This window comes from Pan paniscus, chromosome 20, assembly GCF_029289425.2.
Source record: "Pan paniscus chromosome 20, NHGRI_mPanPan1-v2.0_pri, whole genome shotgun sequence".
Taxonomy (NCBI): domain Eukaryota; kingdom Metazoa; phylum Chordata; class Mammalia; order Primates; family Hominidae; genus Pan; species Pan paniscus.
Window position 1 is genome coordinate 8,931,300 of NC_073269.2, and position 14,744 is coordinate 8,946,043.

Here is a 14,744-nt window from a genome sequence, read left to right on the forward strand (position 1 = left end):
TCCGATTGCAGCCCCCACATGGCCAATGCTGTATCAGCAGGTGGGCCCGGGACCCTGCTCATCCCTTCAGCCCCATCCTGCCCCTGCAACCTTGCCCGGGGCAGGTGCCCCCTTCGATGATCTCAGGTCAGCATGACAAATCGTTTGGAGACCTGGGCAATCTGGTTTAACTTAAACCTTCTCCTAGGACACAAGCCCTGGCAGAAATCCACTGGTAAAATGACACCCGGGCAACAGTCAAGGTTTTATTTCCAGTTAGGTCCCAGGATGGGGGAAGGGAGAGGAGAAGTCACAGGCCATTGATCCCAACTGTCATCCCCTAGGGAGACCATATCCCACACCCCAGGGCCTGGGCCATGCCTCTTTTCCTCCTTCACCCTGGAGTCCTAGGAAGTTGATTTGAGAAGATGCTAGGAACACAATGAAAGCCAATTCATCCGATCCAGTTTTCAAGGGTTATTTATTAAACCCCTTGGTTCTGACCCCAAGCTAAGTGGGACTCAGCATCAGACCCTGCACTCAGAGAGCCCCCTGACTTGGGGAAGACAGAGTCAGAGAAAGGCAGCCCCAGTGTGGCCAGGGCTCAGCTGGAAGGAAGGACAAGGGGCTGGGAGAACCCAGAGTTCAAGAGATCTGGGAAACAGGGAACGGCATTCCAGACGGAGGGCACACCTTGGGCATGGGTAAGGAAAGCCCATCGTGTGTTCTAGGAAGCATGGATGGATGAAATGGGGTCCCAGCCGCTATGGACAGCCCCGAGTTTCACCTGTAAAAGGCAGGATTATTTGTTTTTAATTTTAATTTTTATTTTTTTGAGACAGAGTCTTGCTCTGTCGCCCAGGCTAGAGTGCAGTGGCATGATCTTGGCTCACCGCAAGCTCCGCCTCCCGAGTTCACGCCATTCTCCTGCCTCAGCCTCCCGAGTTGCTGGGACTACAGGTGCCCGCCACCACGCCTGGCTAATTTTTTATATTTTTAGTAGAGACGGGGTTTCACCATGTTAGCCAGGATGGTCTCGATCTCCTGACCTCGTGATCCGCCCACCTGGGCCTCCCAAAGTGCTGGGATGACAGGCATGAGCCCCCGCACCCGGCCAAAGGCAGGATTATTTGTTAAGCGGGTTGCAGTGTTCTACCAGACCCCCCACCCTCAACCCAAGCCCCTGGTCTCACTGGGACTTGGCCACTGCCAGGAGCGTCTGGCCCTTCACGGCTTCAGGCCCAGCACAGCGCGTGTCATTCTGGGAAAACATCTTATCTTTTTGGGCCTGAAGCCAACGATAGAGGTCGCTCAGGTTCTGGTCACAGATCCAGGGGTTGCCGGAGATGTCGAAGCCATCCCGCATGTCCCAGTTTGGCTGCCCTAGGGATGCCCAGAGCCCCTTGGGCACGCTGGCCAGCGAGTTATTGGAGAGGTCCAGCATGTCCAGCTGCCGCAGGCCCTGGAAGGCACCGGCTGCCACCCTGGCCAGCTTGTTGCCGTTCAGGAAAAGGTAGCGCAGGTCCGGCTGCGGCAAGAGGAGATCTTTTCCCAGTACTTGCAATTTGTTGCCTTCTAGATGTAGCCGTTCTAATTGCAGCGGACCCCTCAGGAGGTCAGGTGGCAAGGTCTCCAACTGGTTCTCCCCAAGGTCAAGGGTGCGCAGGAGGGTGAAGTTGGCCAGCAGCCCGGGGGGCAGTTTCCGGAGGCGGTTCCCAGACAGGTCCAGATGCCCCAGAGCTTTCAGGCCGTGTAGCCACGAGACCTCCAGGACCTCCAGCTGGTTTTCTTTCAACACTAGGGTGTCCAGGGCGGCTGAGGCCTGGAAGAGGCCCGGGGGCAGCCCGGTCAGGGCGTTTCGGGTTAGATCCAGCACCCTCAGCTGCGGCACTGGCCGCAGGAATTCGGGCGAGAGGCTTTCCAGCCCGTTGCTGGAGAGGTGCAATTCTTGGAGCTTAGAGGCGCCCTGGAGGAGGTTGGCTGGCAGGTGGGTCAGGTTGAAGAATTCCACGGCCAGGTGCACGGTGTCGGCTGGCAGGTAGCTGGGGATTTCGGCAGGTGGTTGACAGGAGATGGAGCTGCCATGGTCTGAGCGGAACACCTGGCAGTCTTTGGGGCTCAGGGTGACCCCCCAGGCTGAGGCTGCCAACAGCAGCAGCAGGAACAGAGTTCTAGAAACATGGGGTTGAATGCCCCCTGGGCTGCAGGCAGTAACAGAAGATACTTACTAAACCACAGTGAAAATACACTCAGCTAGGTGAAAATACAGCAGCAAATCCGCCCACTTCTTCCCATCTCTGTGGCTACCAGCCTGGACTATGCTGCCTCATCTCTTACCTGTACTAGGGCAGTTGCTTCCTCCTCCTCTTCCAGCTTCTACCCTCACCCCCCACAGCTGCCAGAAGTGGCCCCTGTTCCAGGGAGAATTATAATTCTAGGAAAGTTGAGTTTCTGAGTGTAACTCCCGCATAATATGAATACACTTCCCCATCACCAGCCTAGCCCCCATGAGCTGTTAATTATTCACAGTCCAACTTGCTAGTTTCTTCTGATCTGGCTTATTTTCTGGGCCAGTCCTTGTCTCCCTGGCTCTGTGTTTTGATGTGAACTCCTATTCATCCTTCAAAGCCCCAGCTCCAATGCCCTCTTTTCCATGAAGACTTCTCTGCTCTGGGATCCTGGTCTTTTTGTCCACCCTTGACCAATTGGGTGCTTGGAGGAAGACAGATGTTCAGGTTCATGTTTTTGAGACAGACTCTTGCTCACTTGCCCAGGCTGGAGGGAATTGGCATGATCACAGCTCACTGCAGCCTCTGAACATGAAAAGTGTGTCCTGCTTTGGCCAGGTCTGAGGGTGGGCATTTGGCCTTGGGAAGCGGTGGTTTACACTTAGCACCACAACCCTTGGAAGCCTGGGGCTTCCCCTCCTCCTCCAGGGCTTCCCTGGCCCGGCAGCCATCAGACATGATCTGGGCAGCCTTGGTCACTGTGGCCCCAGGCCTCTAACAAGAAGCCTTCCCCGGCTCCCTGCTGCCCATGCCCACCTGGGCTTCTGCAGGGGTGTGTGTGCGCTCGCCAGTCTTTCTGTCACAGTTAAGGTTGATCTGTGCCAGCCACCAGGCCTGTATCTGCTCCCTGTGACTTCTATGGGTTAGCTGGAATGTCCTGTATCTCCGCATGGTCTGGCGTTCAAACCTGCCTAGGACAGGTAGTGTGGGGACCTACCTTTTTGGTCGCTGTCTGCTCCAAGAGGACATGGTAGCTCTTCTCTTTTGCTTCTGGGTTGTCCTGGCCTGCGGAGGTGGCCTTATACCTGCCTGGACTTGGGGCAGGGGAACCAACCCTGGGGAAGTCCCCACCCCCGTCCAGTTCCTGATAGGGGCTGAGCCTAAGCCAGGCAGGGGAAGGGGAGGGGTCAGGATTACAAAATTGCTTCCTGGAAATTGTTTCCTGTTCAACCCCTTTTTGACCCTGCTTCTAGAACACAGGTTTTTCTTTCCTTGCTTCCTGATTTTTGGGGGGCATCCAAGAGTCTCTCTAGTTGCATCCTCACTTCCCCCAACCCGGAGTTCAAGGCTCAAGGTTTGCAAGGCACTATTCCTGGAGACAGGGACAGCTCTCTGAGCAAGAGGAGGGATTTACCATAAACTTGAGCAACCCGGAAGCTCACTGAAAAGAACAAAAAAACTCGTCTTGATTTCATGGTATGTTGATATTGCTTTTTTTAAAAGAAGTCATTTTAAAAATACAGTCCAATAGTGAGTAATCCCAAACATCTCTACGGTCCTTAGACAGTGGCTTGGGAGGAACCAAACCTGGTTCTGAATTCCAGCTCTGTCATGAACACCTTTGCTTTGTGACCTTTGGCAAGTGACTTAACTTTTCTTGGCCTCAGTTTCCCCATCTATGAAGCTTAACTCAAATCTCCAAGGGCTCCTTCTGCCCTTTTTTCTCTTCATCTGAATCTGACATCCATGCTATTGTTTCCATTCTTCCTCATTTCCTATTAAATGCGTTTGGAGGCTACAAATTTCCCTTTGAGAACAGCTTTGGCTGCATCTCATGGACTTGGCTGCAGAGTGCTTGCATTCTTGTTGAGTTCTAAATATTTAGGTTCGATGGTGTCACCTTTATCTGCAGCTATGACTTTTTTTTTTTTCTTTTTTTTTTTGAGACAGAGTCTCGCACTGTTGCCTAGGCTGGAGTGCAGTGGCATGATCTCCACTCACTGCAAGCTCCGCCTCCCGGGTTCACTCCATTCTCCTGCCTCAGCCTCCCGAGTAGCTGGGACTACAGGCATGCACCACCGTGCCTGGCTAATTTTTATATTTTTAATAGAGACAGGATTTTGCCATGTGGCCCAGGCTGGTCTTGAACTCCTGAGCTCATGTGATCCACTGGCCTCGGCCTCCTAAAATGCTAAAATTACAGGCATGAGCCACCATGCCCTGTCATTTTTTTTTTTTTTTTTTTTTTTTTTTGAGACAGCATTTTGCTCTGTTACCCAGCTTGGAGCAGTGTGGTGCAATCATAGCTAACTGTAGCTTTGACCATGGGTTCAGGGCCTCCCAAGTAGCTGGGACTACGGGCACGTGCCACCATGCCTGGCTAATTTTTTTTGAGATGGAGTCTCCCTCTGCCACCCACGCTGGAGTGCAGTGATGCAATTTCGGCTCACTGCAAGCTCCACCTCCTGGGTTCAAACGATTCTCCTGCCTCAGCCTCCCGAGTAGCTGGGAATACAGGCACATGCTACCATGCCTGGCTAATTTAAAAAATTCTTTTGTATGTTACCTAGGCTGGGCTCAAACTCCTGGGCTCAAGGAATCTTCTCAGTCTCTCAAAGTGCTGGGGTTATAGACGTGAGCCACTGCACTCCGTCTGTCTTGTGCCCTGCCCAGTCTCCAGAGCCCAGCCGTTAGTTGGTCTTAATCAACATGGACTGAGAGGAAGGAAGGCTTGTGAAATGTAGTGACACAGTAACAAAACGATCCATTAAAATGAAATCAGATCACATCCCTGCTTAAAACTCTCTGATGGCTTCTTGTCCCACTTAAAACAAAATTCATAAGGCTGGCCAGGCGCAGTGGCTCACGCCTGTAATCCCAGCATTTTGGGAGGCCGAGGCAAGCGGATCACCCGAGTTCAGGAGTTCGAGACCAGCCTGACCAATATGATGAAACCCCGTCTGTACTAAAAATACAAAAATTAGCGGGGCGTGGTGGCGGGTGCCTGTAGTCCCAGCTACTCGAGAGGCTGAGACACGAGAAATGCTTGCACCCAGGAGGCATAGGTTGCAGTGAGCTGAGATCGCGCCACTGTACTCCAGCCTGGGTGACAAAGTGAGACTCTGTCTCAAAAAAAAGAAAAAGAAAAAGAAACTGGCTCCTATGCAGATGAAGATGGGGACCCCGAAGTCTCCATGTTTCCACACTCAGCTCCCCAGATTTGTTTTGACCCAGCCTTTTTTTTTTTTTTTTTTTGAGACAGCGTCTCGCTCTGTCACCCAGGCTGTAGTGCAGTGGTGTGATCTCAGCTCACTGCAACCTCTGACTCTCAGATTCAAGCTATTCTTCTGCCTCAGTCGGCCGAGTAGCTGGAATTACAGGAACCCGCCACCAAGCCTGGCTGATTTTTTGTATTTTTAGTAGACATGGGGTTTTGCCATGTTGGCCAGGCTGGTCTCGAACTCTTGACCTCAAGTGATCTGCACACCTCGGCCTCCCAAAGTGCCGGGATTACAGGCGTGAGCCACCGCGCCCGGCCTGGCCTTGATTTTTGAGGGTGCCCCCACCCGTGCCACCCCCAGGAGGCAGAGCAGAGCCAGAGTCATGGGGGCCGGTGGTTGTAAACAGAGTTTTATTGATGGGGAGGGGGCTGGGGGAGGCAAACTCCAGAGAGGGCAGAGGACCCAGCCAGCCACGTGGCATGCATGGTCAGCTGGAGGTCAGAGGGGGGAGGTCACAAGGGGACGGGTGGCATGGGACTCTCTCACCACCCTGGGGCCGTATTTACAGAGGGGCCCCACCCACCTTCACCGCCCCCCAGGCCCCCAAGCCCTTTAGACAGCTGCTGCCGATGTGACTTCTGGGCAGGCCCTCCCCGTGTCTCCTGCCTGAAACCCCGGCATTGTCCCCGCTTCCCTCTGCAGAGTGGGGGGGGGGTTCAAACTCCTAACCGGCACCTCGGAGGCCCCCGGCCTTCTGGAAGCCCCAGCGTCGGCTCAGCCAACGCCCAGGCCGCTGGGGCCACCATGATCGTCGCTCGTGGACACACACCCTGCACGCGTGGCCCACTTGACACACACGCCCACAGCAGCCTTCGCTGGCACGCACACACACGCCCACCTCCCCGGCCCCTTGCACACGAACACGGCACGCACACGCACGCACACCCACACACGCCAGGGGCCTGGGTTGGGGAGGGACCTTTCCAGGGGTGGGGGAGGGCTTGGGTCTGCAGCTGTGGCCCCCCATTCCCCACCGGCGTCCAAGCCTCCCCTGCCTGCCGCCACCCCGAGAACGGAGTTGTGCAATTGGTTAGAAAACCGCAAAAGAAACCAAAACTGCAAAAAAAACCAAAACCTACGCGCATAAGGTCAACCTCAAATCCATAGCAAAGTCCTCCCGCCCACCCACCCCCAAACCGTCTCAGCGTCCTGCGGCCCCGGGTAGGGGGAGGGCGAGCTGGTTGTGCTTCCTTGTGGCGGAGGGGGCCCCCCACTCCGCGGGTGGGTCGCGGGGGCGGCTTGAGCACCCACTCGGAGTTGCCCCGGGCCCCGGCGTTCTGGCACCGTCTCTCGCTCCTGGTTCCCGTGGCTGGCACTGCCAAGGCATCGGGGGGCCCCCGGCCTAGGGCACGGGGGGCGCAGTCCTGTCCGCCCCCCCATAGGGGAGGAGGTGGGCCAAGTCTGTGCCCGGCCGGGCGTGGCAGCCGCGGTGGCGGTCCCCAGGCCGGGCCTCGCCGCTGTTGAACGTGTGGGTGCGGCGCAGGGTGGCGGCCGGAGGGGCGTGGGGGCCCGGTGGCCTCCTCAGGCTGCCCGTCGGGGGCGGGCTCCAAGGCCGCGGGAGGCCATCGGCGGCTGAGGCTGGGTCCAAGGGGCCCGTGGGCGCCGACACCACCCGCCGGCGGTCCGGGCTGGCGTGGGGGGTGAGCGGGAAGTCGCCGTGGGAGGCGCGGCCGGGCCGGGCAGCATAGAGGCGGCCGTCGGGGGTCGGCTCCCCAGGCGCGGGGGGCTGCTCGGGGGCCCGGGCGGGCGCCAGCAGCAGGAGGGAGGATGAAGCGGAGGCCGGGAGCAGGGGGTGGCCGTGGTCCCAGGCGCGGGGGCCCAGGGCGTGGGGGTGCGGGTGCGGAGTGGGCAGGCGCTTCTGCGGCAGCGGCGTCTGCTCGGGCGTGGGCAGCAGCCCCGAGTCCAGGTCGTGGGGCCCGCCCTGCAGCAGCGTGGCCTTGGCCCAGCCGTTCTGCATCAGGGGCGCCAGCAGGGCCTCGGGGGGAACCCCGGCGCCACCGCCACCGCCTCCGCCCCGGCCCCCGGGACCCTGCGCCCTGCGCTCGCCCAGGCGGCTGACGCTCAGCACCGCCTCGCCCGCCCCGTGCGCCAGGATGGCCTCCTTGTCCTTGCGCCGGGCCAGCTCCCGCCGCTCACGGAGGCCCACGAACCAGCCCACGCTGAAGCCGGACACCACGGCTCCCACCACGAAGGCCGCCACCGACGACGTTACCAGCAGGTTCACCGACACCAGCCCCGCGCGGTCCTCGGAGAGGCTGGCCCCCAGGAGTCCTGGCCGGGGAGCACAGGGGGGTTAGTGGGGCCAGCGGGGTGGCCCTGGGCATCCCTCCTACCTCCTCGGGCCCTCTGTCCTCTTTTTTATTATTTTTATTTATATTTATTTATTTTTTTTTTGAGAAGGAGTCTTCCTTTGTGTGCCAGGCTGGAGTGCAGTGGGGCGATCTCGATTCACTGCAACCTCCGCCTCCCATGTTCAAGTGATTCTCCTGCCTCAGCCTCCCGAGTAGCTGGGACCACAGGTGCCCACCACCACGCCCGGCTGATTTTTGTATTTTTAGTAGGATGGGGTTTCACCACGTTGGCCAGGCTGGTCTCGAACTCCTGACCTTGTGATCCGCCCACCTCTGCCTCCCAAAGTGCTGGGATTACAGGCATGAGCCACCACGACTGGCCTTATTTTTATTATTTTTTAATTTTTTTGGTTTGTTTTGAGACAGTCCCCCAGGCTAGAGTGCAGTGGTAAAGCTCACTGCAACCCTGCCTCCAGCTACCTGTTTGTTTTATTAAAGACAGGATCTGGGCCAGGCATGATGGCTCACACCCATAATCCTAGCATTTTGTGAGGCTGAGGCAGGAGATCACCTGAGGTCAGAAGTTTGAGACCAGCCTGGCCAACAAGTGAAACCCATCTCTGCTAAAAATACAAATTTTAGCCGGACATGGTGGTGTGCGCCTGTAATCTCAGCTACTTGGGAGGCTGAGGCAGGAGAATCAATTGAACCCCGGAGGTGGAGGTTGCAGTGAGCTGAGATCACACTACTGCACTCCAGCCTGGGTGACAGAGCAAGACTCTGTCTCAAAAAAAAAAAAAAAAAAAAAGACATGTTCTCACTCTGTTGCCCAAGCTGGAGTACAGTGGCCTGATAACAGCTCATTGCAGCCTCCACCTCCCTGGGCTCAAGCGATCCTCCCGCCTCAGCCTCCCAAGTAGCTGGAACTACAGGCATGCACTGCCACGTCTGGATTATTTTTGGGTTTTTGTTTTAGAGACAGGGTTTCACTATATTCCCCAGGCTGGTCTCAAACTCCTGACCTCAAGTGATCGTCCTGTCTTGGCCTCTCAAAATGCTGGGATTATAGGCAGGAGCTGCCGCGCCTGGCCCCTTCTGTCCTGTTGAAGTTGGTCTGTCTGCCTTCTGTTGTCTCTTCGTCCTTGTCAAAGCCTGCCTGTTTCTTGGTGTCTCTGTTCTTCCCCTATCTCCCTCCCCAATAAATGAGATGAGACCACCCCATGCCTTTCTTTTCTTTTTTTGAGACGGAGTCTTGCTCTGTCGTCCAGGCTGGAGTGTAGTGGCGTGATCTTGGCTCACTGCAGGCTCTGCCTCCCGGATTCACGCCATTCTCCTGCCTCAGCCTCCCGAGTAGCTGGGACTACAGGCGCCCGCCACCACGCCCGGCTAATTTTTTGTATTTTTAGTAGAGACGGGGTTTCACCGTGTTAGCCAGGATGGTCTAGATCTCCTGACCTCGTGATCCGCCCACCTTGGCCTCCCAAAGTGCTGGGATTACAGGCGTGAGCCACTGCGCCCGGCCCACCCCATGCCTTTCTAAAGTTCTCTGATGGAGTCCAGTTTCCCCACCCACCTCCCAGAGGATTCGAGGGTCCTCCAGCCTCCTCCCTCCCCTCCCCCATGGTAGTGGGGGATGGGGGTCTTAGCCTGCCGTCCCCCCAACTCACCTGTGCAGTCCCCTAAGCCTGAGGTGCTGGCCCCGGACACGTCCTGCTCAAAGGCGGCTCTAATGGGGGAGAGGAGGCACCGTCAGCAGAGGCCCCTCTCACAGTCAGAGATCAGGGGGATCCGGGATCATGGGCGGGTCTGACACACCCTCCACCCACCTCCCTCTCCCGCAGTACCTGGTGCCCGGGCTGAGGAAGATGCAGGAGCCGTCGGGGGCCCACCCGCAGTAAGGGTCCTGACTGCCGATACAGTTCCTAGAGCAGACCAGGGACCGAATGGGACAAGTGTCCAAGTCACTTACACAACCCCAATGGTGACGGTGACCTGTGGGCCCTGTTCCAAGCACCTGCCTCTTTATTTTTATTTTAATTAATTAATTAATTAATTTTTGAGACAGAATTTCGCTCTTGTTGTTTATTTATTTATTTATTTTTGAGATGGAATTTTGCTCTTGTCGCCCAGGCTGGAGTGCAGTGGCGGGATTTTGGTTCACTGCAACCTCCGCCTCCCGGGTTCAAGCGATTCTCCTGCCTCAGCCCCCCGAGTAGCTGGGATTACAGGCACGCGCCACCATACTTAGCTAATTTTTGCATTTTTATCAGAGACAGGGTTTCACCAGGTTGGTCTTGAACTCCTGACCTCAAGTGATCCACCCGCCTCGGACTCCCAAAGTGGTGGGATTACAGGTGTGAGCCACCATGGCTGGCGTTTTTTTATTTTAAAATTAAAAAAATTTTTTTAAATTAAAATTTAATTTTTTTTTTCTTTAAGAGACAGGGTCATGCTCTGTCACCCAGGCTGGAGTACAGTGTCATGATCATAGTTCACTGCAGCCTCAACCTCCCAGGCTCAAGTGATCCTCCTGCCTCAACTTTCTGGGTAGCTGGGACCACAGGTGTGTGCCACCACACCCAGCTGATTTTTGCATTTTTTTTTTTTTTTAGAGACAGGCTCTCACTATGCTGTGTTGCCCAGGCTGGTCTCGAACTCCTGGGCTCAAGGAGTCCTCCTGCCTTGGCCTCCCAAGTGCTGGGATGACAGACGTGAGCTACCAAGCCCAGTCCCTCTTCTTAATAGCAACTTCTGGAGTCCTTAGAACAAATCTGTGTGCAGGGCGCTGTTCACTCCCCATTTTACAGATAAGCAAACTGAGGCTCCAGAAAGTAAATGTTTGCCCAAGTGGCAGAGCTGGGATGGGAGCCCAGGCATCGTGCCAGAGGCTGTGCCCTTGGACTCGGAGCTACTGGGTCATTGTTGCAATAACGGCGGGCAGGAAGCAGGGTCCTCCGCATTGACGGCTCACATGGAGTGCAGGCGTGTGCCAGCACTGGCATGCATCCTAGCTTCCCTCCCATTTTAGAGACGGGGAAACAGCCTCCACCCTGGTCCCTGGTTCTCCTTCCCCTGCAGTCTCCTCCTGGCAGCAGCCACCAGAGGGCACCTGTAAGCACCTGAGTCAGGGCCAGTCCCTCCTCTGCCTGCAACCCTACATGGCTCCCATCTCCTTCAAGGTCAAAGCCCAAGTCCTCCCCGAGGCTCACAAAGCTCTGCACAAACTGCCTCGTCCTCTCCCATCCCCTCCCCGTCCTCCCCTCCTCCCTCACTCCCCCTTGCTCACTGTGCTCCAGCCACACCGGCCACCTTGCTGTTCTTCCAACACACCAGGAGTGGTCCTGCCCCCGGGCCTTTGCACGGGCCGTGCCCTCTGCCCAGCTCAATGACCAGGACATCATTGGGCTTTTGACTGGAACCCAGCTGTCCCTCCCTGTGCCCATCCTCCCTTGCTTCCCGCCCACGGCTGGCCTGGGGTGGACACTCACTTCATACACCCCGAGTACTGCTGGCAGCGAGCCACAGGCACTCGGACCACGCAGCGGGGGAAGGCAGCCAGCAGGCCCCCCGAAGCTGCGTCCAGCTCCAAGCTCAGCAGCCGCTGCCCTGTCTCGCCACCGCCGGGCCGTCCACACCTGGGGACAAGCAGAGTGGTGAGGCTGAGCGCATCTCAGCCCATCTCCCCTCCTGCTGGCGACCCCTCCCCACCTTTGCCCGGACCTACCTGTCTGGCCGGTAGGTCTCAAACTCCTCCAGGAAGACACTGAGCCCAGACGTCCCTGAGGTGCTGGCATTGGGCCGGACGAGGAACTTGAGGACCGTCCCCGCCTCGGAACCCAGGAAGACAACGGTCTGGTTGCCCCAGGGGCCGGCTCCCACGTCCACAGCCACTCGAGTCAGCTGGTGCCTGGGGGACAGGGCAGGGGAGGGTCAGGCTGGCCCCATATCACCACATGCCACCAACACGGGCATGGGCATAGTTACACGGGTGCATACAGACACTGACACACCAACACATGTGACAGCAATAAATGCGTGTGTGCATGGATGCCGGGGACATGGGTGACTACACAGGCACGTGGGCACACTCGCCCTTTTTTGAAACATAACCCCAAACCAGGCTCTCCTCAGCCCTGTCTCTTTGGTTGAGATGGAGTCTCACTCCGTCACCCAGGCTGGAGTGCAGTGGCGCAATCTCAGCTCATTGCAACCTCCGCCTCCCGGGTTCAAGCAATTCTCTTGCCTCAGCCTCCTGAGTAGCAGGGACTACAGGCACACGCCATCACGCCTGGCAAGTTTATGTTTTGTTTTGTTTTTTTTGAGACAGAGTCTCACTCTGTTGCCCAGGCTGCAGTGCAGTGGCTCGATCTCGCCTCCTGGGTTCAAGCGATTCTCCTGCCTCAGCCTCCCAAGTAGCTGGGACTACAGGCGCACACTACCACACCGAGCTGATTTTCTTTTTTTTTGTATTTTTAGTAGAGACAGGGTTTCACCATTTGGCCAGGCTGGTTTCAAACTCCTGACCTCAAGTGATCCTCCCGTCTTAGCCTCTCAAAGTGCTGGGATTACAGGCGTGAGCCACTGTGCCCAGCCCCGCTTTCTCCTGATATGTATGTGTGTCTGTGTATCTTTCAGTCTCTTTTCTCTCTCTTTGTCTCTCTTCCCTATCTCTGTCTCTCTGGGTGTCTGTCTGTCTCTGATTGTCTCTCTCCCTGTCTCTCTGTCTCTCTCCCCCTTTGTTCTCCTGGTGTGTGTCTGTCTGTCTACCTCTTTTTTTTTTTTTTTTTTTGAGGTGTAGTCTCCCTCTGGCCCCAGGTTGGAGTGCAGTGGCGTGATCTCGGCTCACTGCAACCTCCGCCTCCCGGGTTCAAGTGATTCTCCTGCCTCAGCCTCCCGAGTAGCTGGGACTACAGGCACCCACCACCACGCCCGGCTAATTTTTGTATTTTATTTTATTTTATTTTTGAGACGGAGTTTCGCTCTTTCGCCCAGGCGGGACTGCAGTGGCGTGATCTTGGCTCACTGCAAGCTCCGCCTCCCGGGTTCATGCCATTCTCCTGCCTCAGCCTCCCGAGTAGCTGGGACTACAGGCGCCTGCCACCGCGCCCAGCTAATTTTTTGTATTTTTAGTAGAGACGGGGTTTCACTGTGTTAACCAAGATGGTCTCCATCTCCTGGCCTCGTGATCCGCCTGCCTCGGCCTCCCAAAGTGCTGGGATTACAGGCGTGAGCCACCATGCCCGGCCAATTTTTGTATTTTAAGTAGAGACGAGGTTTCTCCATGTTGGCCAGGGTGGTCTCGAATTCCTGGCCTTAGGTGATCTGGCAGCCTCGGCCTCCCAAAGTGCTGGAATTACAAGCATGAGCCACCGTGCCCAGCCCCATCTGTCACCTCTTGATCCCTCTGTCTCTCTCTTTGTTCTCTCTTTCCTAGTGTCTCTCCATCTTTCCCTCTCTGTCTCTCTGTGTCTCCAGCTCTCTGGGCAGCGCCAGAAGCCATGGGCTCATCTGTGTTGAGCATCTGGATCCTCTCACCCTCAATCTACCCCATCCTGTCTCCCCTCGCCATGCCCTGCCCCTCCAGGACTGACCTCATCAGGGTCCGCACGATCCAGGGCGCATGGCCCAGCGAGGGCACCGCCTCGTCCATCAGAGGGTGGGTCTTAACAAAGTTGAGGATGTCATCCGGCAAGGCGCTGGAGGCATTGTACTGCATCCCGGGGGCTGCGCAGCACCCGGGCCTGGGGGTGACAAGGGTGTGGTCAGGACGAACGTAAAGGTCCTCATAAAGGGGCCTGATTCACCAGAGGTACCCATTGCTTCGCCCAACGACCCTCCGTTTTTTTGTTTGTTTGTTTTGTTTTTGAGACAGAGTCTCAATCTGTCGCCCAGGCTGGAGTGCTTTGGCTCACTGCAACCTCCACCTCCTGGGTTCAAGCGATTCTCCTGCTTCAGCCACCCGAGTGGCTGGGATTACAGGCATGTGCCATCACGCCCGGCTAATTTTTGTATTTTTAGTAGAGACAGGGTTTCGCCATGTTGGTCAGGCTGGTCTCAAACCCTCGACCTCAGGTGATCTGCCCACCTCAGCCTCCCAAAGTGCTAGGATTACAGGCGTGAGCCACCACACCAGGCCTCAGTTTTTCCCAACTGTATAATGGGTACAGCTGAACTCAGCATCAGCTAAATAACCACCCGGAAGCCCCAGCCCTCGGCCCTGGGGATCAGGACCTCATCCGGGCATGTGACTCAGGATGGAGGGGGTTCTCACCGGGGTCGAGGCACCTGATCCTCCGGCACCGGCGTCCAGATGGACTCGGGGGACTTCTGCTCTCGGAAGCGGCCTTCAAACACAGCTGCCACCTGTGTCAGGTCAAAGGCGCAGACAGCCGAGCCAGGGATGCTGAGGGGTTGGGATGAAAGAGTTTGGTGAGCCCGGTGGGAGGCCCCATCTCGGACAAGTGCGTGCAGGAGCCTCTGTCTGCAGGAGCCAGTGAATCTTCAGTCTTCCTAGGCCAGAGATGTCCCCTGTCCCTCCCGCATCTGTCGAATGCAGCCACTCCTCCTGAATAACATCTCAGATTGGACCACAGTTCAGGGTCTACGAGGCCACCCCTGTCCAGGCCCCCATCCCTGTTTAACTGGATGTCCTGCCTCCCCAATGCCACTGTTAGAACCCACTCCCCAGCAGGCTTTTTTTTTTTTTTGGAGACCGAGTCTTGCTCTGTCGCCCAGGCTGGAGTGCAGTGACATGATCTCAGGTCACTGTAACCTACACCTCCCAGGTTCAAGCAATTCTCCTGCCTCAGTCTCCCGAGTAGCTGGAATTACAGGTGCCCACGACCACACCCAGCTAATTTTTGTATTTTTAGTAGAGATGGGGTTTCACCATGTTGGCCAGGCTGGTTTCGAACTCCTGACCTCAAGTGATCTGCCCTCCTCAGCCTCCCAAAGTGCTGGGATTA

At 56.6% G+C, this 14,744-nt stretch overlaps 2 protein-coding genes across 3 annotated transcripts in view; both read right to left on the bottom strand.

Moving 5' to 3' along the window:
* Nucleotides 1–554: 554 nt before the first annotated feature.
* LRG1 (leucine rich alpha-2-glycoprotein 1) lies at nucleotides 555–5,670 on the bottom strand. Its single transcript, XM_003819283.6, has 2 exons — nucleotides 3,205–5,670; nucleotides 555–2,180 (listed from the first exon to the last, which is right to left on the bottom strand). The coding sequence occupies exons 1-2, from the start codon at nucleotides 3,234–3,236 to the stop codon at nucleotides 1,169–1,171; spliced, it is 1,044 nt and encodes a 347-aa protein (XP_003819331.2). The 5' UTR covers nucleotides 3,237–5,670; the 3' UTR covers nucleotides 555–1,168.
* Nucleotides 5,671–5,816: 146 nt separating this feature from the next.
* SEMA6B (semaphorin 6B) overlaps nucleotides 5,817–14,744 on the bottom strand; it is a 38,462-nt gene continuing 29,534 nt past the window's right edge. Inside the window, exons 11-17 of one of the 2 annotated variants that reach the window (XM_034946721.4) lie at nucleotides 14,051–14,182; nucleotides 13,371–13,520; nucleotides 11,504–11,686; nucleotides 11,268–11,414; nucleotides 9,624–9,701; nucleotides 9,447–9,505; nucleotides 5,817–7,759 (exon numbers count right to left, since the gene is read on the bottom strand). In XM_034946721.4, coding sequence (XP_034802612.2) covers nucleotides 6,831–7,759; nucleotides 9,447–9,505; nucleotides 9,624–9,701; nucleotides 11,268–11,414; nucleotides 11,504–11,686; nucleotides 13,371–13,520; nucleotides 14,051–14,182 — 1,678 coding nt within the window. In that variant the 3' untranslated portion in view covers nucleotides 5,817–6,830. The remainder of the gene's footprint in view (nucleotides 7,760–9,446; nucleotides 9,506–9,623; nucleotides 9,702–11,267; nucleotides 11,415–11,503; nucleotides 11,687–13,370; nucleotides 13,521–14,050; nucleotides 14,183–14,744) is intronic. The other variant, XM_034946720.3, reaches the window with a different exon arrangement.